General features: G+C 37.6%; 3 protein-coding genes across 5 annotated transcripts in view; 2 read left to right on the forward strand and 1 right to left on the reverse strand.

The window, feature by feature from the left end:
- Positions 1-442: 442 nt before the first annotated feature.
- lsm4 (LSM4 homolog, U6 small nuclear RNA and mRNA degradation associated) lies at positions 443-2,920 on the reverse strand. The gene is made up of 5 exons (XM_024278729.2): positions 2,777-2,920; positions 2,294-2,335; positions 1,974-2,072; positions 1,374-1,554; positions 443-1,164 (listed from the first exon to the last, which is right to left on the reverse strand). Exons 1-5 carry the CDS (start codon positions 2,777-2,779, stop codon positions 1,055-1,057), a joined length of 435 nt encoding a protein of 144 aa, XP_024134497.1. The 5' UTR covers positions 2,780-2,920; the 3' UTR covers positions 443-1,054.
- Positions 2,921-4,202: 1,282 nt separating this feature from the next.
- pgpep1 (pyroglutamyl-peptidase I) lies at positions 4,203-13,144 on the forward strand. The gene is made up of 5 exons (XM_024278728.2): positions 4,203-4,401; positions 5,852-5,904; positions 6,860-6,976; positions 9,193-9,425; positions 10,767-13,144. Exons 1-5 carry the CDS (start codon positions 4,368-4,370, stop codon positions 10,960-10,962), a joined length of 633 nt encoding a protein of 210 aa, XP_024134496.1. The 5' UTR covers positions 4,203-4,367; the 3' UTR covers positions 10,963-13,144.
- Positions 13,145-14,235: 1,091 nt separating this feature from the next.
- Positions 14,236-24,992, forward strand: part of upf1 (UPF1 RNA helicase and ATPase) — an 18,782-nt gene continuing 8,025 nt past the window's right edge. For 2 of the 3 annotated variants that reach the window (XM_024278995.2, XM_024278994.2), the window contains exons 1-21: positions 14,237-15,045; positions 15,417-15,559; positions 15,983-16,072; positions 16,603-16,770; positions 17,249-17,429; positions 17,529-17,690; positions 18,583-18,667; positions 18,785-18,883; positions 19,005-19,113; positions 19,250-19,409; positions 19,663-19,781; positions 19,886-20,050; positions 20,340-20,454; positions 20,957-21,100; positions 21,223-21,436; positions 21,520-21,637; positions 21,965-22,121; positions 23,916-24,058; positions 24,140-24,314; positions 24,590-24,671; positions 24,761-24,925. In XM_024278995.2, the coding sequence (XP_024134763.1) occupies positions 14,875-15,045; positions 15,417-15,559; positions 15,983-16,072; positions 16,603-16,770; positions 17,249-17,429; positions 17,529-17,690; positions 18,583-18,667; positions 18,785-18,883; positions 19,005-19,113; positions 19,250-19,409; positions 19,663-19,781; positions 19,886-20,050; positions 20,340-20,454; positions 20,957-21,100; positions 21,223-21,436; positions 21,520-21,637; positions 21,965-22,121; positions 23,916-24,058; positions 24,140-24,314; positions 24,590-24,671; positions 24,761-24,925 (2,965 nt within the window). In that variant the 5' untranslated portion in view covers positions 14,237-14,874. Of the gene's footprint in view, positions 15,046-15,416; positions 15,560-15,982; positions 16,073-16,602; positions 16,771-17,248; positions 17,430-17,528; positions 17,691-18,582; positions 18,668-18,784; positions 18,884-19,004; positions 19,114-19,249; positions 19,410-19,662; positions 19,782-19,885; positions 20,051-20,339; positions 20,455-20,956; positions 21,101-21,222; positions 21,437-21,519; positions 21,638-21,964; positions 22,122-23,915; positions 24,059-24,139; positions 24,315-24,589; positions 24,672-24,760; positions 24,926-24,992 lie in introns of all 3 variants that reach the window. The other variant, XM_036211540.1, reaches the window with a different exon arrangement.

The following is a 24,992-nucleotide window of genomic DNA, read 5'->3' on the forward strand; positions in this document are numbered from 1 at the left end:
AATGGATATCCCACAAAATGTTTTCAAATGCAAGAAATAAGACACTATAATAAATTGTATTAATCTAATCATGTAATCAAATCAAATGTATCATAAAAGGTTTGTAACAAAATATTTTGATTTATCAAATTTGTCTTGACATACAGTCTTAACTTTTCAAATTCTCCAAGGTAAAATGTTAATAAAAAACAGGAATATCCCTTTAATTTTTTTCCTGAAAATTAAGCAAGACAGCAGCAGGTGAAAACAATTATATTTAAAAGATTTTCATTTTGTGCGACTGAATTTCAATAATTTTTAATAAGGTACAAGAGATGACAAACAGGAACAGAAGTCTTTAAAAGTCTTCAATTTAAGAACACATTTTACCAAAATAATGTTCCTGGATTTTCAATAATTTAGGCAAAAGTTTCAGTTGTAACAAACTATGATGACAAATACATGATCTTTAACAAAAAACTGCTTTATTGTTTCTCATGTAATTACAATATTTATCCCTAAAAAAATAAAATAAGTGACCATTTTTGTCAAAAAAAATCATCAAATCATCTTATAATCGCTTTTTTGTAACTGGATATTGTCAGGTGACTGTTTATCAGCTGAGATTGGCCAATGAAGAGTGAAAGACAGAAAAAGAAACTTAAAAATCACTTCACTCAACAACTAGAACAGAAATGAAGAGAATTTAATATTTAATATCATGAAATCTACCCCTAAACCAAGAGATCAAAATATAACAAATTTCAAGCTTCAAATTGAACCAACAGATTTATTTTGCACCTAAAAAAGAATTTTCCACGACATAAAAATATTCTCACTGAAAGAAAAAGATTATCCTATCAGCTCTTGGGTTTTACACAAACATATGCTTATCATTAAAAAAAACTTAAAAAGAAAACAGTGCAAAACCACAGCCTCTTTTGAACATCTCAGTGACTTTTTGCAGTAATTGGTTCTCTTACACACTTTAGAACAGAAAGAAGAAGCTGAGAGTTAAATTAACCTAAAGAACTGAAACAAAAATAACATGATGTGGAAGATCCATAACATCATATCAGTGCTGGTTCTTCATTCCCTGCTGTTTGCTTGTTTTTTTATCGGGCATCTGCTGCTGCTGGCCTCGACCAGGACCGGACATCCCTCTGCCGCGGCTGCCAAACACACCTACACACAGAACGGGACACAAAAAGAGCGTCATTTGTATCAGAAGGCACAAAAAAAATGTCAATCATTTAAGGAAATGTTAAGACTGTTTAATTCCCAACAAATAAAGACAGTGTTCCCCAGATGTTGAGTTCAAAAGCTTTAACAGAGATATTTTTTAGCTTATTTAACCGGGTTTTAGAATAATTAAAACAGTTGCTTCCTCTCACCTCTGCCAGGTCCGCCTCTTCCTTTACCCTGCTGCTTATTCTGCTGGGCACCTCCACGTCCACGACCCTTGGAAACCACGTCCTCCTTCACCATGTCGATAATCTCATCTGGGATTCGCAGATACTTGATGGTGCTTCCTCTGATGTAGCACTCTGGCATCCTCCAAAACTTATCACCATCCTGTGGGAAATGGGGGAAACAATGAGTGTAAACAGCCAGCTTTAACACTTAATAATCACACAAATTAATTTCTTTAATTAAAAAAGCATTCATTGAACTTTGCTGTCAGTTGTTCTATTTTGCATACTTTTAAAAGTTTGCATAGTTCACCCATTTTTCTGTTTATAAAATGATCCCACATACACTTTTGTGTGACATGGATCTAAAGATGCTTCACTAAAATTTTTGATTCTTTATACTTTAAACTATAAATATAGTCAGAAAGAAAATTGGAGAGAACAGGTAAAAGATTGCTCAAGTAAAACTAATGTTTATCTCTTTTTTTAATCTCAAATAAGAATGTAAAATGGGTGCCAAGTGTGAATTTGTCTGTTAATGGATTGTTCTCCACTGAGAACATGAAAGCAGATCTCTGTTACCCTGGACGTGCAGATGACTTCTCTCAAGTTGATGTTCATCCAGTTGTCGCAGCTAACCAGATGACCGTTGTAGGTTTCTCCATTCTTCAGCTCCACCAGCTTAAGAATCAAAGTTCATTGAAAAAAAAGTTAGTTGTACGCTGTGTTTTTTTTAAGGTTCATAAGTACTTTGGTCAAGAAGAAAAGCGCAAAACTGATTTTAAAAACAAAACAACAAAGTATATAATAGCAAAAATAAACAAATAACTGAGTTAATTTTTTAAAGAAGTATGCAATAGATGCAATAGCAGGAGCATAAGGAATGAAAAGCTGTTTCTCACCATAGGATGGTTCTGGGCCGTCTTCAACAAGGACAAGGGAAGCTGCAAAATAGTAGAAAAAGATCCAACTTATGATATCTTCAGATTTTTGGTTACAAATTAAAGGATTCGGATATACGCAGTGTGAAAGTGAAACTGCGTTATAAAGAAAGATCCTATTTTCATTTTATTTCTTGGTGTCTTCCGAACTCTTTAAGATTATTTTGTGTTTGATTTAGGACAAAAACAAGTAACTACAAAGTGTGCCTATATTAGAACACTCATTATACATAAATTTTTCCTAAGTGAATATTTTTTAAAAAGAACCGCCAGTATGTTCCATTTTCGAGCAGACAACCATTTAGCATTTTTTTGCTAGCGTAACTTAGCATTGATTTAAACTATTTGCGAAGTCTAAACCAGTTGAACAAAGTTTTTAAAGCCAACATTCAGGTCAGTTTTCAAAATAATACATATTTTACAAAGCAATCGGTTTCTACTTACCATTCTGGTAAGTTATATTTTGTGTATCTCCAGTTTAGCAACACGATTTTTGCTAGCAGACGGTTCTTCTTCGTGTCTTTAGGCCTCAGCACCACGGCTCTTTAAAATGTGTGCTGCCCCCTAGTGCAAGGCATAAGCAAGCGCAAGAGTTTTTTTTTGACAAATACAAATAACAGTATACCAAGTGTAATATACTTTTATACCCTAATATTTTCAAGTAAATAAATAAAAAAGTAACATCTTATTGCAAAAATAATGGGCTTTTGGTATTTGCTTTAAAATTAAACTTTATGTATAGCGCCTTTTAGTCGACTGAAGCACAAAACACTTAACATAGATCAAATAAAATACAGAGTAAAAATGCAAAAACACAGTGTTTAAAAACAAATTCACACATAGAAAAACTACCGGGCGAGACAATTGTTTTGTAGATTATAGTTGAATCTCAAATTTCAGATTGCATCATTGCTAATTATCTTGCATTAGGTATGAGAATAGACCATTCAAGGTTATATCTTGGGGTACAGACAAACCATAAAACAGTAATTTATTCTTTATTTCAGTGAAGCGAATTTTTATTCCTAAAATTAGCACTTAACAACAACAACGACAACAACAACAATAATAATGATAATAATAATGATAATAATAGCCAAAAATTAAGGCAAATTAACTAATTAATAGATCACACCCAAAACTATTCATATGATTATGCTTTGTCTAGTTCAGGTTGGAAAAGACTTGAGATGTTAAATATCACCTGATATCACTGAGAGATGCCTTTTGCTTGTGTGACTGCAAGACTAGGACAACTAGCTGCATAGTGTGTTTGTATTCTCAATGTCGCAATTTAGTGGGAGCAACAGTCAGTTTTACAATGATCGCTTTAGTTAGTCTTCACCGCAGTGATAAAAGGGCATGGGTAGCCAAGAGAAGTACCTTGGAGCACCATGTAAGTAAAACAAAAATACATATACAAAGTAAGTTAAAGTAAGTTAAATATGGAGCTAGCATTGTTATATTATATTATATATATTTGCATTGATCTTATTTTTGAGGATATAAATAATAATTAACACTTGCTGTCATTTCCTTCATTTTTTGGGTAATTTTTAAATAAATGCAAATTCATATAAATTAAAATTTAAATTGTTAGTTTCTAGAATAGTATGTTCTTTCATTACAAATTGAATGCTTATAACTGATTTTAGTTTCACTAAAATAACTACTTGCCTAAATAATTTGAGCAATGTATTCATATTGTATTTTTATATAAACTTTTTAATAGCTTCGTTTTTAATTCAAATCTTATATTAAGATAAACTATAGACAAGAAAATTGCACAAAATATGTATATTTGTAATGTTTTTGTCTCCCCAGTTGACATCTCTCAGCCACCGTAGCCGTCGGCGCGTTGATGACGTCATGACGTCGGGCTTCACGCAGCGTACAGGATGAAAGAGAACGGCAGGTTTCTTTTGATTGTGGGAGAAGGAGTCGTCAGCTGTGAGGGTCTCCGACTGTTTAAGCGGATCTGTTTCAGCACGCAGACCAAAAGAAGGAAAACAGATTCTCGTCTTCAAACTGGAAAATGGATAACAGTAAACGGAATGTGGTCGTGACAGGTTTGTCTTTGCTCTCTTTTAGCGCTCTTGTTGCCATGTTTGGTGGGAGTCTAAAGAGCGGCTGAAGTGAAGGAAAAGTTGCAGAGATGACAGCTGCTTGGTCGTTAATGGCGTCAGTCTGCTGTGCGCTGTTGTTGTGAACAGGAAGAACAGTTTCTGTTTTGTACTCTAACAGTTTGCAATTCGAGGTTTGTTACCTTTTGGGGGAAACGATCGGCTCAGCTTTTGGTATTTTTCAGCCATGACACAAAGGGGCGACTTAAAATAACATTGGGTCGAAATCGATTAAATTCGCTGTGTACTTAAACCGAATTAATAAAAAACGTCTCAAAAAACGTAACGGAATACGTCACTTCAACCACAATTCAAAGTAAACAAAAGCTTTAGCTAGCTTAGCTGCAGATTTCTGTGCTAACTTTTATGCTAACTGTTAATAATTAGAAGTAAAACTGAAAAATAAAATTTAAAAAAGAGAAACCAAATTAAATATGATGTTATCTCTATTTGTTTGTTGTTTATTTCTCAAACACTTGCAGTTTATAACATTTTGGCGAGTCACTCTTTTGTTCCTACTTTTGTGCTTTTTTTAAACTTAACTTTAGCTTTTATTTTTTTGCATGTTGGCCTGTTTTCTTATTCTACATTGCTTCATTAAAAGCATAAACATATATTTGCTTTTTGTGATTTTTAAAACGTCATTATTACACTGTTCATTAAAAAATATGTCTAAAAAAATGTTTAATCCCAGCTCAAGTTGACTCTTGCCCTGTCTGTCATCGAGATGCTTTATCTTAAACCGCAGAAATCTACAGTCGTGGATGCTCATGTTTTAAGCCGAGTTGTGGAGGCAGTGATTTGTTTGTGGTGCACAAAAGGAGTGCTGAAACTTGCCGGGCCTTTTCATAGAAGACTTGTAGATTTCCTGGGAACGGCTCCTCCACAATAGCAGGTCGGCTGGCAGCTGCTGGCCTTTTGCTCCCCTCCTTTCCAGCTTGTCAGACAGACTGATCCTTTCTCCACCCAACCCCCAGGGACCCGCTGACCCAAAGACGGAGCTCAGCCATAGATCCTCATATAAACAAGTCTGAGTGAACATCCAGTCGCTCCTTAGATATGTTTCAGATGACATTTTAGTTGTTTTATTTTCTGGAATAATGAACAACCACAAATGGATTATATCAGATTATTTTTGTTTATGCTACTAAGTTAATAGATAAAATATTGAATGAATTTAAAGTTGTCTGATAGATATGGTCTTTTAAACAAATTGTTTAACAAACTGTAATTATTTACATATTAAGCTATATTATTTGTAATATTTTAGTGCGTTAAATTATGAACATTTGTAGGCTTGATATACCAGGAATAAATAAAGGAAGTTACTTGCTTTTTTTTAATTTTTATTTATTTATTTTTGCAAATCTGCTGAAAATGTGGACATTTCTTTCAGGTTTTGGGCCATTTGGAGAACACACCATCAATCCCAGCTGGGTAGCAGTTCAGGTATCCTACTATAACAAATCCTCAATCAATTACACTCTTTACTATTATTATTTTTTCGTGACTAGATCTTATTTTTGTGCTGGTATGATTAAAAATAAATTATAAATTATAGGACTAAAATGGTGCTCATTCTGGTATCATGGTGTTGACAGCTCTTAAAGCTGTGATGCGATGGTTCAATAACTGCTGTCCGGCCGGCTGGCTTCAGCATCCTCGACAGTGGAGGGTTTTTTGTGGGGGTGACAGTGGTTGTGAGGGTGTCTAGACGGACTTGATAAGGATATTAGGGCCAAACAATAGGACACATTGTGTTGGGGTCGCAGACATGGTCAAACTGGTCTCTTTTCAATACCAGTGGGTGGGGTGGGTCACTGGGGGCTACGGGAGTCTGGGGGAGGTGGTACTACTGGCTGTGAATTTGACGTATATTTGTCTTGTTTATGACAAATGAATGCTTCTGTTAAATCTTTGATAGGACTGTGTTGGCAAAAATGGATACAAACAAATCCTTGATTTTTGTTTTCTATGTAAAAAATATGTTATTTAGTATTGTTTGGATCAGCTGGTTGAACAGCTGAAATAGTTTTTTTTTTGTTTGTTTTGCTGCAGTCGCCTTCTGTTTAAGTCCCACCCTGACACGCTGCTTTCCCATATGTTTTCCTGTTGTCCTCCTGTCAAAGAAGAGCCTCCAGTGCCCAAACAATCAAAAAACTGCTGACAGTGTTTGTGTTTTATGGGTTTAAAGGTCTTAAAGGTCTTAAAGCAAACACAGAAAGCAGTTCTGCACTAAACCACACAACCACTACATGGGAGATACAAAAAAACACTATATTTTACCCCAAAAAATAAAAAATTAAAAAAACATTATCTGCTTGATTTTGTTCATGTAAATAAACTGTTGCTGGTGCTTTAAACGTATAAAGACTGCTCCAGCCTGTGTGTTCTGTTCTGACAGGAACTGAAGAAACTGGGACTTGGCAGCAATGTGGACTTACATGTATATGAGGTTCCTGTAGAGTACCAGACGGTACAAAGTTTGGTTCCATCATTGTGGAAGCAGTATCACCCACAGGTAAAAACTAAACTGATTCTATAGTTTTCAGTCTGTTAGAAAAAAATGTTTTTTTAACATTTTATATTGAAGTTGAATTTAAGTTATTTTTTGTTATGGTCGAGAGTCGTCCCTTGGTATAACATGGTTCACCTTACACTAGGGCTGTCAAACTCACAAGGGGCCAAAATCCAAAAAAACACCTTAGATCGTGGGCTGAACAGGATAAACATTTGTTGAAAACTTTAAAAACAAAATTTTTACAACTTTAAAACCGTAACTTTTTAACATAATTATGAGCTAGTTATATAGCATTACCTGCGATAATGCTAGTGTGAATACTGTAAGCTGAATTTGGATCATTGAAGATGCTAGTGCTGATAGCTGAAGATGCTGAAATTGATAGCTGAAAACGCAGAAGCTGATAGTCAGCTAAAATATTAGCTAAATGCTAAATTAGCCTAAACAACTAGAAAAAAAAACGTAGGTTAGCCAAAAAAAGCTAGCATGTAACAAAAAAAAATAGCTGAACTTCAAAATTTCCTTAAAAAAACGGATAAAAAAAGAATAAATTTGTCAAAACAACTAGCGTGTAAATATTAGCCTAACTCCAAACAAACAAACAAAAAATCTAAATTAGCCAAAACAGCTAGCATGTATCTGTAATATTAGCTAAACTCTCAAATAGCCTAAAAAATCTTAGTAAATTAAAAAAAAAGTCCAAAAGATTTTTAACATAATTATGAAAAATTAAAAAGGCAGGAATCTTATTCCAGAAAAAATAAACCTTAAATAACTTTAAATATTTTACTCACCATAAAATATATATTTTATCAAAATTCAAAAAGTTAGAAATGAGCACAAGATAACATCAGGCCAATAATAGCAATAAATTAAAATGATCCAAAGGGACGGTTATAAATTTTTTTTTGTACCATTTTTTTAAAAGGTTTGTTTTACAGCAAATTGTGTTCTGCATTGGTTGGCTGTTCACCATTTCATCTCTGTGCCGTGTTTCTTGTACAGAATGTGTTCAGTTTGCCAAATCTACATACATTTTTTATTTTGAGCAGATTTTTTGTTTTTATTCTCTAATATTTAACTTAATTTTTCTACTAAGGTTTGAATTATGAGAGTTTAAAAATGAGAGAAAAGTGTTTAAAAATGTTCATGTATGTCTGAGACAAATAAAGTATTTAGTGATGGGTTTTACAGCCTTAAAACATCTAAAATTGAAAAAATAAAATAAAAATAAAATTACCGTACTACTTTTCGGATTTTGCCTGTTGCGGGCTATTATTAGAACATAATTCTGGTGATAAATGAAGGAGCGCTGTATATCTATTTTATTTATTTTTTATGTTAATGTCTAAATGGAAGCGGCAGTGGATTCATAAAATTATTAATTGTGTCAATGAGAAAAAGTTCAGATGAAGTGCGCTTGTGGCTGGAATAGCCTTCCGTTTATTACTAAAGAAACTTGACGGTTCTTCTTGGTTTAATCTCTTGAACTTAAAAATTAGATCTTTTCTCCATTCTGTTTGTTAAAGTATGCAGTATTTTTTTCCACACAGGCCTCAGTAATGAAGCAAAGCTTATTTAGTTCTGTTTAAAGGCCCACTTCGATCATCTTTTGAGCTATTTTAAAGTCGTTCCCTTAGTTTTTTTATTTATGTCGTTTTTAGGTCAAATCAGAAAACCTTCAAAGTTTTCTTGGACATAGTTTCTGCAGAGAGACTATTTTAACAGATATTTGTCTCTGAATTGTGGGCGGGAAGTAAGCCTGCCCCTATTTCCCAACATTCATTTACTTACACACTGTTCTGCTAGCTTACAGCCCCTCACACTGACATTACTGGTGCAACAAAAATGGTGAGCAATATTGCCGCTATCCAGCCGTACAGTTTTGAGCCAGATGTCAGTTCAGACGAGGAAAACAAAGACGTACATGGATCTATTTGTTTTCAAGTGGATGCATCAGAATGAAATGGAGTATGCTGCTCATGGCTTGCCGTAGTATTTTCTACATCACACCTAAAAGCTTTTTTCAACATTTTTTTTTCTTCTGCTCCTGATTCACAAGAATTTAAATAAATAAATACTCAGAAATGCATTTTAAAGCCTAATTTTCTTTATACTTGTCCTCCATCATGAGAAAACTGCAACAAGAACATGCTCAAAACTGTTTTTTAAAATGATTTTCTCTGATGTTTCTTCCCTTTTCCGTTTCTGTGCAGTTGGTAGTTCATGTCGGAGTCTCGGGGATGGCCACCACTGTCACGCTGGAGAAGTGTGGCAGAAATCATGGCTACAAGGGACTGGACAACAGCAGCTTCTGTCCTGATTCACAATGTTGCATTGTGGGAGGCCCAGACTGTATCAAGTCAGTTATTGACATGGAGTCCGTCTGCAAGAGAGTGACCGCGTCAGGACTGGGAGTAACCGTCTCTGTTTCCAAAGATGCCGGAAGGTCATTTTTGTTTTATTTCCTTGTAGCTGTAAAGTAGTAGTAACATTCAGATATTATTTGTACTCCGTGAGGGTACAAAAAGGATACTAGTCACTTGTGCATGTTAAGACAAAAAAAAATGTAATGTGCGATATTCTTGATCCAGTAATACTTACTTTCCATTTCACAGCAATAATTTAATTTAAATAAAATGTAACAAAACTTCGTCCACACAAGAGTTGAGCATCTACCATAAAAGGGTTCGATCTGATTGGTCAGGCACATAAAAAACTACATTTGAATCGTTAAACACTTTAAGATGCAACAAGATTGTTTCGTGTTAACATTTAAAGTAGCTAATTATTGCAGTTTATATATTGTGATAGAAGTAACACACAGGCTGATATCACAATTAAGGATACATTTGCAAATTATTGTGCAGGCCTAGTGACATGTTCATTTAAGAGATTTTATTGGCTGGCAGCTAAATATTCAAATTCTTCTTTGTAGTACTGTAATGGTCAAATAAACAAATCATTTAGTATTTGGAGCGGGGTATTGTCAATAATTTCCAGATTCACTTCCGTTTTCTTTTCTCGATTCTTTAGATCCACTAATCAATTAAATTTTGAGTTTACACACTTAGACACATTTGTTTGGAAATACATTATTAGTCTATAAATATGTATTGAAGATATTCATATTAATCTGATACAGTTCACATACTGTAGAACGTATTAGTGAAATTATAATAAGATTGCTAATATCATTCCATAGATTCTCACAGAGAAGCTCCAACAATTGTTCCACCTCTTCTGAAGAACATTTCAGTTTGGCCACTAGGTGGCGATCACGCTAAAGCATTACACCTTATTCCAAAAGAAGAAGAAAGTATGAACAAAAATGATAAAAAAAATATATATATATATTAGACCACAAATGGTTATTTAAGGCAAAAATAAAATAAAAAACAAAGGTTTTCTTAACAGAGTGTGGAAATGTCATGCCTGTGAGAATACAAAGAGGCGAATTTAGTCAGGAATGCATGAGGTCGACTGAGCGTTAGCATTAGCTGTCCATGGGAAATCCCATTATATGTTAGCATCAAGCTAGCGGACTTTAGCTTTACGGATTGATCACTAAGCTTCGATTGATTCATATTGATTAATAGATTTTTTTTTTAACCTAGCCCTAATTTAGCAACTTTCTAGCTTGTAACTCCCAATTCTAAAAAAATAAGACGTCTAATTGTGTTGCAGTTTTTACTTTTCCTAATAATTTTGTACACTGTTGCTATTATTTTTTTTTCCAATTTCAAATCTATTCCAATCCACTTCAACTAAACCTTCCCGTCCCGTTCAGGTATCTCTGTGATTATACCTACTACACATCCCTGTACCTGAGCCACGGCCGTTCTGCCTTCATCCATGTGCCTCCTCTCGGAAAGCCTTACAGCGGGGAAGACCTGGGCCGGGCGCTGCAGGCCATCATCCGGGAGATGCTGACGCTTCTGGACGAGGCGGAGGGCAAGATCAACTCCCAGCAGCACATCCACTAAGTGACCTCCAAATTCTAACCAGCCTCTCCTGCCCTTGTCACACAAGAAAAATTGCACTTGACCACAAGTAGCCAAACTTCTTTTATATGTTGATCGTTTTCTTTACTTGGATATACTCCAACTTATTAGGCTGTTTTAAGCATATACCTCTTTGTTTGCGTGTCGTTTCTTTTCCTTTTCCCACATTTGATTGGTTAATATCCCAGGAGGAGAAAATCCACTCAACCGTTGGTTCCTTTGTGAAAAACACAAACCGTTTTTGAAAAGTGCTTCTTAAATGTGTTCATATGCAGTCCACAGATAGAGATGGAGGGCTGTAACCCCAAACATGGCTTCTATTGATGCACCTTATAGGGTTAGGGTTAATGGAATAGTTATAGAAGGCACATTTGGGTGTACTGTATTATCCATCTCCGATTCCTCCTCCTTTCAGCTTTTATTTTCTCCAATTAGTTTCATTTAAGGTATTTTAATTCAATAACACATGTATAATTTGTCTGTGCACATAATGCATTGTGGAGTATTTAGAAAGATTTTAAGTAAGCAATTTAACACTTTCTTTTTATTTTTTGCTCCTTACAGTTCTGTTGACTTGTTCGTGTTTGTTTCTCTGGTAATTTTTCTTTATAAGAAGTTGTAAATTTGCCTTCTCTAACAAAGGTTATTTAAATCAGGGAACGGGTTGGTTCCAGCTCATACTTCCCCAGTTTCTTGGCCCAATTTTGACACAAGAAAACCCAAATCAAACTCTTTTGAGACCTGTCTCTGGGCTGTGCAATGTTATTTCACAGGTCTCGTCGAATGAATCTGCTCAAAAACAAACATATGACTTTTTTTCTGGCTGCACAACTGTTAAAAAAATCAAACTTTTCAGTCTTCTGTTTAAAAATGTTCTAGTGAACTCTTGTGTACATTAAAACCTGCATTAAAGTTGCAGAAATATGCAAATAAGTACATTTCAATTATTTTCCCCTCACTTTTGTGCAGCTGTAATTGCTACTCCTTGATAAAAGCTTTTAAAAAATTAATTAAATAAGATCGTTCAGATTTAATAAAGATGGACTCCAAGTTCATTCAGTCATAATTGGGCCTTGAATTATTTCTGTTGCACTTTCTGTTTTGTGTGTCTGTTTTACCTAATCTGGAATTTGGACAGAATATCTCAAACAATGTGAAAGACTGAAGTTTTGTACATAAAATAAAAATGTTTTTTTTTTTCCTGTCACTTTAATCTAAAAAAATGTAGCTTTTCAAACACTCACACACATCATTGTTTTCTCTTTTTTTTCTTTCTACATGGATTACAATAATGTATGTAGTAAATGTGCTTCATTAGTGAGTGTGAAATATGTTTTTTTTTTTGGTTCCACTTTAATCACAATTAGCAGAAAGTTTCATCTCAGTTAAAGTCTGAATCTGCTGTTGAATTATTTCATTTTCTCGTTAAATCTACCTTAATTTTTGGGGCAATGTTGCCACTTTCCAATGCTTTACTTTGGTTGAAAATTATTTTTAAAAAGCTCCGAATTGATCACTGCCCTTTGAGGGGACGCAAATGTAGCTTATCCTATAGACTTCCCCAATATATTGCATCATTTGTATGGTATATTTTCCTATTGATTTTGAGTAAACCGATTTTGCTTTTTTTTTATGTATAAAGTAATTTTTACTCCAAAATAGAATTCTGGAACTCTAAATGTTTTAATGTTACCAAATGGTTTGTACCTTCTAGCATGTGTCTTTGTTTTCTGGTCTCGAAACCTCTGTACCGGGTTTTGACTGCAGGGCAAGTGAGGTGGTAGGGGCTTGGTTTAGTGCTTAGATGCAATCTGCAGAAATTCTGCCTCAAGTTTACCCATGAGGTGCCCCCCCGACCCCCAACTCTCCTGTGCCTTGCTGTTATTCATGTGTCATAATAAGTTCTCAGTGATTTTCAGTAGTCGAGAGATGTGTTGCAGATGCTGTCCAGCCAGATGTGTGGCTACCTCAACAGAAACAAAATGTCGTTTTGTTTTGTGTGTGCTTTGTTGTACACTAAGGGTTTGACTATGTGATGTGTATTCCAAGTTCCTGTGTTACGGGAATTCTCTCCAGGTTTTCTTTTGCGTCCAAAACAGAGCACTGTTGGTAATATCACTTTGAAAAAGAAAGGCTTTGAAGTAAAGATAATTAAGGAATTGTATCCGACTGTTGTGTCTGTTCTTGAAAGAATCTCTCATGTCTAAACATGCCACCGTTATGACCATATAAACGTGGAATTGCGTAGTGTAAATGGTGTACTGTATACTTTTATAGCACTGTAATACTTTCTTTGACGGCCCAAAGTCCTTTACAGCCATTCATCCATAAACACATGCTGCCTTAAGCTGGCTTCAACCACCAAGAGTGATACAATCGACTGCTCTACTTCTTCACCACTGCCTGAATAATTAAACAATTCACAAATTTTATTTAATATAACATCATTGTGGTGTTTGTTTTTGATGATTGTTTTATGGGCTGCACGGTGGAGCAGTGGTTAGCACTCTCGCCTCACAGCAAAAAGGAACTGGTTCAAATCAAAATCCTGAATCCTAGATAGGATTTGGAATGTGTGGGTTTTCTCCTCCCACCATCCAAAAACATGCACCATGCACCCCTAGATATGAGTGCGGGTGGTAATGATTGTGTGCCCCTTAACAGACTAGCGGCCTGTCCAGGTGTACCCTCCCTTTGCCCAACAGTTGTCGGGACAGGGTCTGGCAACCCCAAAAAGGGATAAAGCGGATTTAGAAAATTGGAATGTTTGACAAGGTGGGATAATTATTAATAAATGATTTCTTCATAAAACTAAAGAAGGTTGCCAGAATTTGGAGAATACACTTTTTGGTGAAGTGCAATTCATGTGTTGTTCCTCTTTCCCACTCCACTCCGGGGTGCAGGAGAGATTCCAGGTGGCTCGTCTGTTCTCCTGTCCTTGACCAAGGACCTCGCCTCTGGCTTGACTTATAAATTATAAACTGGCAAATTGGATGCCTCAATAAAAGGATGAATTTTTCCTTCCCAAGAAGGAGAGTTTAAGGGTAGAGATGCCCATTTTAGTTCAATCTGTTTAGTTTAGCAATCAGCTATTGTTTATATTTTATGATTGATTTTATGTTTTTGGAGAATTACCTGTGTGAAACCTGTTGAGACAATCGCGTTGTATATAAATAAAATTGAATTGAATAGCTTTGCTGAAATGTTAGTAATGTATTGTGCCTTGATGCTCTCTGTTATAACCAGTGGCACCAGAAGAGGCAGATAGATCATCCATAAATGGTATTTAAGTACAAGTAGTGTTTCTTCAAAATGAGTGTGAGTGACGAAAGTACTCAGCAACAGTCTGAACCTAAGTGGTATTTAGTGTAAAATGTATTTACATATGAAAAAAATATTGAGTTACCCGAACAAAAAACATTGGTTCAATGGGTGATTGTTGTTTTTACCTTTTTTTTTATTTCTCTCTTGATTGAAACTAAAACATCTGTAAAAAAAAAAAAGTACATTGTTTTAAATTTGAAATAATGAATCAGCATATCTTAGAAAAACTGACTACTACATTTTTTATTTTTATTTTTTATATATTTCTGTGTTGTGATCCGGGGGAAAAAAATGAGTGTGATACATCTTTCTGCACAACCACTCTTCGTTGCCCAGCCTCCAGTTAACGTCACACGTTGCGCGGCGCAAGGAAGTCCGTCACCACCGAAGCTCTCCTACCTGGATCTGCGAAGCTATCGGTTCTGATCGGTTCAGTTTTTGTTTGGATTTGAATCCAGAATCTGAGCAACGCTTCCGAAACATTTAGCGGCAAACTACCAGTGCGCCGGTTGTAATCGTCTTTATACGATTGTCGGAAATTACTAAGCAAAAGTAAAGTTTCGGGTCGAGATGAGTGTGGAGGCGTACGGGCCGAGCTCTCAGACCCTCACCTTCCTGGACACCGAGGAAGCGGAGCTGCTTGGAGCGGACACACAAGGCTCCGAGTTCGACTTCACTGACTTCACTCTCCCCAGCCAGACGCAGACGCAAGGCCAGACTCAGAGCCAACTGGACGGCCAGGTTGACACATTCAGTCATCCAGGAAGGCGCGGTTTACAGATGCTAGCGGCAGCTAGCTAGCTAGCTAGCTCATCCAGTCTTTTAGCTAACCTGCTATTCTTAGATTTAGCTTGACTTAGCTTTAAGTTAGCACGGTTAGCGCGTTATTAAGGCTTTTATCAAAACTTCTAACGTTTCTGTGTATTTCGGAACGATTATTTTCAACATTTACTAAACAAATTGGGCTCAAATGCATATAAATAATGAACACGGATGATGTCTGCCATGCAGTGACAAAATGTCAACATGTAAAAATTCCGCAGCGTGCCCTATCCGCTAGCTGCTATCGGTTAGCATCTAGTTTGTTTTGTAACGGCGGCACCGTTCTGCAGGTGAATGGACCGGACGAGGGGCTGCACAACGGGGGACTGGATGATTCTGTGGCCAAGACCAGTCAGTTCTTGGGCGAACTGAACTTTGAGGAGGATGAGGAAGATGCGTACTACACCAAAGACCTACCTGTGCACGCTTGCAGGTAATGCGACCCTCAACCTGTCACATGCACATCATATATGATGATGATGAAGTGATTTCCAGCTTTAAATATCATGTTTGCAATCTTTCATATTGTTTGAATTACAACAGAAAAAAATAACAATTAAAAAAGCCATTTAATGCACAAAGGTGTTTTCTTTTTTAAAATGAAAACTTTTAAAGTCAAAACAATTGAATATTGTGTTCTATGATTTTAATCAGGTTTGATTCAATGTGTTTTAGTTTATTCATATATTTAAAAAAAAAAGTTTGAAGCAAAATGAATATCTAAAGAACGAAATAAAATTCAGTCTAACATATGTGGCTTTTTAATATTCCCAGATCTCTGAAATATGTTGCATCATTTTACTGATTTCTGCATTGCAAAAACTAAAATTTTAAGAAATGTTATTTGATTTTGCAGCTACTGTGGTATTCATGACCCAGCATGTGTGGTGTACTGCAACACCAGTAAGAAGTGGTTCTGTAATGGACGTGGGAACACATCTGGCAGGTGAGTGTTTTTTTTAAGTCTCTTAAATCAAATGTAATCATCACATGACCTAAGTAAACACAAAAAGAATCTGCAAAAAGTCACTGCTTTGACCTTTAAGTCTAATCTGTAGTTTTCACATTTGACATTGAAAACCAGCATTTTAATAAAAAAAATAACGCTAATGGTTTACTGCCTTTTCTGTTGACATTGCCACACAACAAACAATAGGAAATCCATTATGACCCAATTCACTTCGCTTGCTCCTCACTCTAAAATGTTCAATGTAGTCTTTTAACTCAGTCTGTCATTGAAATTATTAATACGTTTCTTATAGTTTTTTTTTAAAACCCACGCCGATGAAAATGGTATTTTGAACACATTCTCGTGGGATTTTTCTCATGATGGAAGACAAATAAAAAGAAAATTAAGCTTAAAATTGCATTTCTGAGTATTTCTTTATTCAAATCATTGTGAATTCGGAGCAGTTTTTAACATATATCAAAACTTGACTGGTGTGCTGCTTTTTTTTCTCTCATTTTTCTTTTTAGCCACATTGTGAATCACATGGTGAGGGCCAAATGCAAAGAAGTGACCCTGCATAAAGACGGGCCGCTGGGCGAAACGGTGCTGGAGTGCTACAACTGTGGCTGCCGCAACGTCTTCCTTCTGGGCTTCATCCCTGCCAAAGCCGATTCCGTGGTGGTTCTCCTCTGCAGGTGAGCGGCACTTTGGGTGTGTCTTTGTTTACTGACAGGCCGCTGTGGTAATGTGCACTTGCATTTTTTTTTTACAACACTTTCCCAAAGACAAAAGTAAACGTTCTAATCTATGAATAAGAACTCTTGCTTTGAGTTGCTGTGAAATTCAGCTTTTATTTTAAAAGGTCACACTCGTTACACGTGCTTTTAACATTAATGCCTAAAGACCTTGTTATTTGTTCAACATTTGAAGTCACAGATGTTGTTAATGATTTATTAAATTATTTTTAGATCTATAATGCATGAAGAATAAATGAATTCGTCTAAAAGGGATAAAGTTGTTTTATATTACATTAGGAGAAAGAGAGAGACATTAAAAATGTGGGTATTAAAGAATATATATGTCTAGAAAGATGCTGTGAATCTTGAGTAGAACATTGATATAGATCTGGTGCTTTTTTTTTTAACTTTGTCTGAATCTTGTGTGTCCCTGCAGGCAGCCCTGTGCCAGCCAGAGTAGCCTAAAGGACATCAACTGGGACAGCTCCCAGTGGCAACCACTGATTCAGGACCGCTGCTTTCTGTCCTGGCTGGTGAAGATCCCGTCGGAGCAGGAGCAACTGCGAGCTCGTCAGATCACGGCTCAGCAGATCAATAAGCTGGAGGAACTCTGGAAGGTGTGCAGGTTTTTGGGGATTTGATTAAAAGTTCAGACCTAAAGCAACTTCATTAGATCAGAATGAACTCGGTCTCTAATTTCGTTTCTATGGTAACAGGATAATCCCACCGCCGCGCTGGAAGACTTGGAGAAGCCTGGCGTGGACGAGGAGCCTCAGCACGTGTTGCTGCGTTATGAGGATGCTTACCAATACCAAAACATCTTTGGTCCTTTGGTCAAACTGGAGGCTGACTATGACAAGAAGCTTAAGGAGTCACAGGTAACTGTTTCAGTGTTGAAGGGTTGCTCAATAATGATTAGTTTTTTAAAGGGAAACACAACAAGACAGTTGGAGGCTGATCCACTCTTAGCCCAGAGTGGAAAAATGCAAAAAAAGGGGGAGGTGGGGTTTGGATCCGAGCAAATTGATGCTAGTTTCTTAACGGAACTTTATGTGGAGGTTGAGGATTTTTCTCTTCCACCCTCTCCTGGCGCAGGCGCTCATGGTCCAGACCAAAGAGGATCAGTATCTGAGCGGTAAAATGACACTAGCATCACAAGCTAATAAAGGCTAACGTATTTAGCAAACAATCCTGAATGAAACATTCATTGCAAATCCATCATCAGGACTGAGTTCTCTGGATTCAATGCCAATTGCACTCAACTACTGTTGCCTAACTTCCAAGTCTACTGGAAAGTTATTTAAGCCAGTAGATTTTTGATAAACACCTACAAGCCATGCTAAAGCTAACACGCTACAGAACTGACCAGTTGACCAATCACAAAATTCAACTGTAATACCTCGTTTCAACTTGTAGGGGGCAGCACACAGACGGGTTGAGACCAATTTCAGGAATTAATCAAGTTTATTTTAATTTGTCATAAATGTGGCAAGAACCAACAGACAGCACGTTTAAAGTCCCATTTATAGAGGTCAACAGACAATAAAAGTGGATTTAGTGTTTGGTTACCCTTTAAAATGCTGTTTTTGTATTAAAACAGAGCTGACTGTTCGGGGACAGTTTAGACTTCCTGTTTCTCTTGAAAAACAGCTGATTTGGAAGCAATTCTGCATTGGAGTTGGAATCTGGCACTTCATTATACAAACTTCAGCTAAATGTGTTAGAGGTGACTCATTATCTTTACTTGTTTCTTTGTTTTTTTCTTTATAGACTCAAGACAACATAACAGTCAGGTGGGACCTGGGGCTGAACAAGAAGCGCATTGCTTATTTCACACTGCCCAAGACAGACTCAGGTGGGTTTTTGTGTGGTGTTTTTATAATTTATCTGCTGTGTTTTTTTGATTATTTGCGTCTGGCTTTCTTCTAGTTTATTTAAAAAAACGTGTTCACCTCATTGGTTTCATTTGTAGACATGCGCCTCATGCAAGGTGATGAGATCTGCCTGCGTTACAAGGGAGACCTTGCCCCTCTGTGGAAGGGCATTGGCCATGTCATCAAAGTCCCTGACAGTATCCTTTACACTGCCGCATGATATCTGCTGAATCACAGACTTCTATCATGATTTCCCTCGTAAAAAATCTGCATTATAGCTTAGAATAAGCAAGTTTCTTTAACATCGTGTGCCTAAAGACTACGGGGATGAAATTGCCATTGAACTGAGGAGCAGCGTTGGAGCTCCTGTGGAAATCCCACATAACTTCCAGGTGGATTTTGTGTGGAAATCCACCTCATTTGACAGGTACGCTGAAACGCTTAAAAGTTTAGTTACAGGTTGTGACTTTTATTAAGCTCTAGTGTTTTTTTGTTGTTGTTGTTTTTTTGCATCCAGTACAAATATTTACTAAAAGTATCTTTTTTTTTTTCAACTCCTTTAGGATGCAGAGCGCCCTGAAGACCTTTGCTGTTGACGAGACGTCGGTCTCCGGCTACATTTACCACAAACTTTTGGGCCACGAGGTGGAGGACGTGACCATCAAGTGCCAACTGCCGAAGCGCTTCACCGCTCAGGGCCTTCCTGACCTCAATCACTCACAGGTCAGTCTGGCTTTTTTTTTTTTTTTTGCTGACACTGTGATTCTTGCTGTTAAATTTTAACTCATTTCAGGGCAATCCTCCCATTCACTGCCATTTTTGTTTGATATGTCCTTCAAGAGCGGCCATTTCCCTTTTTATTTAGTTTCTTTGGAAATTTTGTGTAGTTTGAAACTTTTCTCTCTAAATAGTTTGTAAATATTGTAAACTTATTTCTGTGGTGCAGTAAGTTCAACTTCCTCGTCCTCCCTAACAGGTCTACGCAGTGAAGACGGTGCTGCAAAGGCCTCTGAGTTTAATCCAGGGCCCTCCTGGCACTGGGAAGACTGTCACGTCTGCCACAATCGTGTACCACCTGTCCCGCCAGGGCAATGGGTAGGAGCACCAGGATCAAGAAGCTTTTCTTCAAGCATGGACATGCTAAAAAAAAAATCATAAAAAATATTCCTCATTGTGGTTTGGTCCGTGTGTCCTTCTAGGCCTGTCCTGGTGTGTGCTCCAAGTAACATTGCTGTAGATCAGCTCACTGAAAAGATTGATAAGACTGGCCTGAAGGTTGTCCGGCTGTGTGCTAAGAGCAGAGAAGCCATCGAGTCGCCGGTGTCTTTCCTGGCACTCCACAACCAGATCAGCAACATGGACAGGTGAGAGGATTCAATATGAAAAATGCTTTTTTACATACCTGATTATTTTCTTTTTACAACTTTTTTTTTTAAATTTACTAAACCTATCTTCCCCAAATTGAGTTGAATTTTGAGAGACTTTCTAATGTGCAAATCCTTGTTTTCTCTGGAGAGCAGGCGGTTGGATTACAGTTTTAGTTTGCTAGTCAAATCCATTCATTTGCTCTGATCATCTTATGTTACTGCTACAGTGTGTGCCTGCCACTATAGATGAATTCCAGGACCTTCATTGTGTCACTTGCCTCCACAGTATGCCAGAGCTTCAGAAACTGCAGCAGCTGAAGGATGAGACTGGAGAGCTGTCGTCTGCAGATGAGAAACGTTACAGAGCCCTGAAGCGCACCGCTGAAAGGGAGCTGCTCATGGTGAGACCGCTCAGCATTTTTACTCTGATTGATAGCAGACAGAACATTATATACTCTTAATTTTGTCTATTAAAAAAGACGCAAAACGTACATCTATGTAGAGCTTTTTTTTTATTTTTAGCAGTGAAAATCTAAGCAGTCCCAAAATCTGAAAAAAAAAGTTTTTTGTGATCCATTTTGTTCTATTGAGACATGTTTTCCATAAAGAATCTGAGCTTGTGTAATATTTTTTCTCTTTTAATTGTTTATGTGCAACAACTAGAAGCTGCAGAACTCACCTACATTTATATCACACCAAAATATTTGCTCATATTAGGCCTGTAAAAACAAAACCTTAAAGACATCTTTGACTTCCTATTTATAGATCAATTTCCTGCATTACTTCAGCTGGAAAAAAAACCAAATGAAAATCAAAAATAAATAAGTAGTGACCTTTTTTTTTGTTGTTTTGCTCGACTCTTGAGAATCCTACTAACTGTAAAGGAAACTTTTTGTTGTGCAGAACGCTGATGTGATTTGCTGCACCTGTGTCGGGGCTGGGGATCCCCGTTTGGCCAAGATGCAGTTCCGCTCCATCTTGATCGATGAGAGCACCCAGGCCACCGAGCCGGAGTGCATGGTGCCGGTGGTGCTGGGAGCCAAACAGGTAAATAAATCTTACGTCTGTTCAGAGGACTGCTAACGGACGATCCGCTGCTGTGTTGCAACAACGATTTAGGACGTTTGTGATGAAGAGTCTGCATGTATGACGTTTGCTCTTCCTCCCAGCTCATTCTGGTCGGTGACCACTGCCAGCTGGGCCCTGTGGTGATGTGCAAGAAGGCAGCGAAGGCGGGCCTGTCTCAGTCTCTGTTTGAAAGATTGGTGGTTCTGGGAATCCGGCCAATCCGCCTGCAGGTCCAGTACCGCATGCACCCGGCTCTGAGCGCCTTCCCCTCCAACATCTTCTATGAGGGCTCGCTGCAGAACGGGGTCACAGCAGGTTTGTCTAAAGGACGCTTTTATTCCTGCCGACTGAGAAACAATGTGAGGAAAGCAATAATGAGATCTTTATCTCGTCTCCAGCTGATCGCATCAAGAAAGGCTTCGACTTCCAGTGGCCTCAGCCAGACAAGCCCATGTTCTTCTATGTGACTCAGGGTCAGGAGGAAATCGCCAGCTCTGGAACCTCGTACCTTAACAGGTACAGTCACTCAACCCTTTAAGACCAGAGATAAATAGCACAAGCTTTTTGGCATACCATAAAGCTTTAACCATTTACTTGCTGCATAGTGAAAGCCTACTTTTCTCCGCTTCAGAATCCTCTGGAATTTACATAAATGGTTAGAGTTACAGTTGTCAAAAGTTTGAGCTGCTCATGTAAAAAAATTCTAGTGTATAACAAACACAAAAAAAGATTCTCTTTTTAACAAAACAGTGTTGAAACATTTCAAACAGAGGCAAAAAGTGAGGAAAAAGTCCAGACCTCGTTAAGAGACGTTTTAATGACGATTTTGTTCCTTCTCTTAAGGACTGAGGCTGCCAACGTCGAGAAGATCACCACCAGGCTGCTGAAGGCAGGAGCCAAACCGGATCAGATCGGCATCATCACCCCCTACGAGGGTCAGCGCTCCTACCTGGTCCAGTACATGCAGTTCAGCGGCTCCCTGCACACCAAACTTTATCAGGTACCAACCGTTTGATGACCACCTTTGTAGAGTTTTTATCCTTTGAAAAAATGTCAAATTACAATAGAACAGGGGCGTCAAACTCAGTAACACAAGGGGCCAATCCAAAACACCTTAAGAGGTCACGGGCCGAACAGGATAAACATCTATGAACACATTAAATCTACATTTTTGAAAATTTAAAACTGTAACCTTTTAACATAATTATGAGCTAGATATATAGGGTTACCTGTGATAATTCCCGTGTGAATGCTGTAAGCTAAATTTGGCTGCTGAAGATGCTAATGCTGACAGCTGAAAATGCTGAAGTTAGCTGTGTTTACATGTGCAAAATGTCCTTGATCAGATCAAAGATCAGATTAGAATAGAACTGTGCACATGGACCCTGAAAAACTTCATCTGATTGTGACAAATGTTTCCATGTGCCACACGGTTGATCAGAATAAATCATGTTGACATGCACAGAACTGTCTAAAATAACGGAAATAGTCGTAGAAGAAGAAATGAGTTCCGTTGTAAACAAACAAAGATCATGTATAGAGTAAGATGATACTCTGAACGTGCTTTCATTATTATTAATAATATTTTTAAGAGTCTGTTCGCCCATAATTTTCTAAATCCATACGGGAAATGTGCATATTGTCTGCACGTAAATATGTGGGAATAAGATCAGTCTTTATCCTGTTTGGATGTGATTGGAAATATAAATTTGGGACTTTTTTTACACGGTTTCTCAGGACCTTTTGGTGAGTGGAGCAGCATTTCCGCATTCAAAAGCTGCCTCCGCTGGCTCTTACCATCCTGACGCCACTCGGAGAGACAGTTCTCCCGGGAGACATGGTTCTCCTGAATCCAGCGGGTCTCTTGCGCAGATCAGCCGGACGGACTGCGGTCCAAAAAGAGTTCGCTCGCAGAGAGCAGCCGATCTGTTGTGTTCGTGCTCCTAAGACTGCTGTACCCTCTATGCATGACGTAAAATCCAGCGCAGTATTGACACACGATCGGAACGTGTGTTTTCATGCAGCTTGATCAGATCAACAATTGGTATAACCCATCTGTCTTGATTGGAAAGAAATATGTATAGTATTCCGAACGGCGTGTTTACATGACTCATTTCCGTTCTGATCAGGCGTTTATTCCGATTACTTGGGGCCATGTAAACGTAGTTACTGATAGCTGAAATCACTGAAGCTAATAGCTAAACATGCTGAAACTGATAGCCAGCTAAAATATTAGCTTAATGACAAATTAACCTAAAAAAAACAAAACAAACAAAAAAAAAACTTGGGTTAGTCAAAACAGCTAGCATGTAAATATTAGCTAAACTTCCTAATAGCCTAAACAACTGAAAAAAGCCTAAATTAGCCAAAACAGCTAGCATGTAGCTAAAATATTAGCTAAACTCCAAAATAGCTTTAATAAAATCTTAGTAAATGCCAAAATAGTCCAATTAGCTAGCAGAATGCCAATTTTTAAGACTTCAAAACTGTTTTTAACATAATTATGAATAAATAAAAGGCAGGAATGTTATTCCTGAATAAATCAAGTTAAACCTTGAATAAATTTCAATATTTTACACTCCATAAAAATATATTTTGTCAAAATTATACAAATTAAAAACAATCGCAAGATAACATCGGGTCATCAATAACGATAAAGTAAAATGTTTTGGGGGGCCGGATAGAATTACCCGGGTCTTGACTTTGACACACGTGCAATAGAAGATTTCTAAACTCATCCAAAATGTTGTTGCTTTTACTAAGACATACCTCTGTGTCTCATGATCCATCATAGCAAGTGGAGATTGCCAGCGTGGATGCCTTCCAGGGCAGAGAGAAGGACTTCATCATCCTGTCTTGTGTTCGTGCAAACGAGCACCAGGGCATCGGTTTCCTGAACGACCCTCGTCGTCTCAACGTGGCGCTGACCAGAGCCAAGTGAGATCACGAGCAACCAGATGCCAAACATCCCACTTTTTATTAGAGGTTCTAACCCGATCTGTGTGTGCTTGTGCGAAGGTACGGCGTGATAATCGTGGGGAACCCCAAGGCGCTCTCTAAGCAGCCTCTGTGGAACAACCTGCTGAACAACTACAAGGAGCAGAAGGTTCTGGTGGAGGGACCGCTCAACAACCTCAGAGAGAGCCTCATGCAGTTCAGCAAACCTCGAAAACTCGTCAACACCATCAACCCGGTGAGTTCCACCTCCTGCACCACTAATTCTGAAGCAGATCAGACGTCTCTCAACATGAAAATCTAAAAAGTAATTTGATATTTTATTCAAACTTTTTATCAGAAAAACAAAACTCTTATATATGATGGATTTTCAAGCTTTATTTTCACTTTTACACATTTCTAAAGATATTTATTTTGCTGAAGTGCAGCAAAATTATTTTCTACATTTTTTTATATATATTTTGAATAAACATAGCCAGTTTGTTTAGGCTTTAATGGACTCTGTTTCTTCAGGGGGGCCGTTTCATGAGCACTGCCATGTATGATGCTCGAGAGGCCCTCATCCCCGGATCTGCATATGATCGAAGCAGCACTGGTATTTCTACATTTATCCACATTTGTAAACATTCAAAAATGATCTGAACATATAGTTTGTTTCAGCTGTGTCTTCAAATGCTCTTTCAGCTGGACGACCGTCCAACATGTACTTTCAAACACACGACCAGATTGGAATGATTGGGGCGGGCCCGGGTCACATGGCCGCAATGAACATCCCCATACCGTTCAACCTGGTGATGCCCCCAATGCCTCCTCCCAGCTACTTGGGTCAGGCCAACGGCCCCGCTGCAGGTAAATCACCTCTGTAAAGGTTAGATCAGGGGTCGGCAACCTTTTACAGTAAAAGAGCCATTTGGGC

The sequence above is a fragment of the Oryzias melastigma genome, linkage group LG4, assembly GCF_002922805.2.
Source record: "Oryzias melastigma strain HK-1 linkage group LG4, ASM292280v2, whole genome shotgun sequence".
Classification (NCBI taxonomy): Eukaryota; Metazoa; Chordata; class Actinopteri; order Beloniformes; family Adrianichthyidae; genus Oryzias; species Oryzias melastigma.

Bases quoted from the DNA above. Each gene is read 5' to 3' on its own strand.
- pgpep1 (XM_024278728.2), top strand. From the start codon at position 4,368: ATGGATAACAGTAAACGGAATGTGGTCGTGACAG. The intron at 4,402-5,851 runs GTTTGTCTTTGC...CATTTCTTTCAG, and splicing joins ACGGAATGTGGTCGTGACAG to GTTTTGGGCCATTTGGAGAA. The intron at 5,905-6,859 runs GTATCCTACTAT...CTGTTCTGACAG, and splicing joins CCAGCTGGGTAGCAGTTCAG to GAACTGAAGAAACTGGGACT.
- lsm4 (XM_024278729.2), bottom strand. The intron at 1,555-1,973 runs GTAACAGAGATC...CATTTCCCACAG, and splicing joins AAGTCATCTGCACGTCCAGG to GATGGTGATAAGTTTTGGAG. The intron at 1,165-1,373 runs GTGAGAGGAAGC...TTCTGTGTGTAG, and splicing joins AAGAGGCGGACCTGGCAGAG to GTGTGTTTGGCAGCCGCGGC.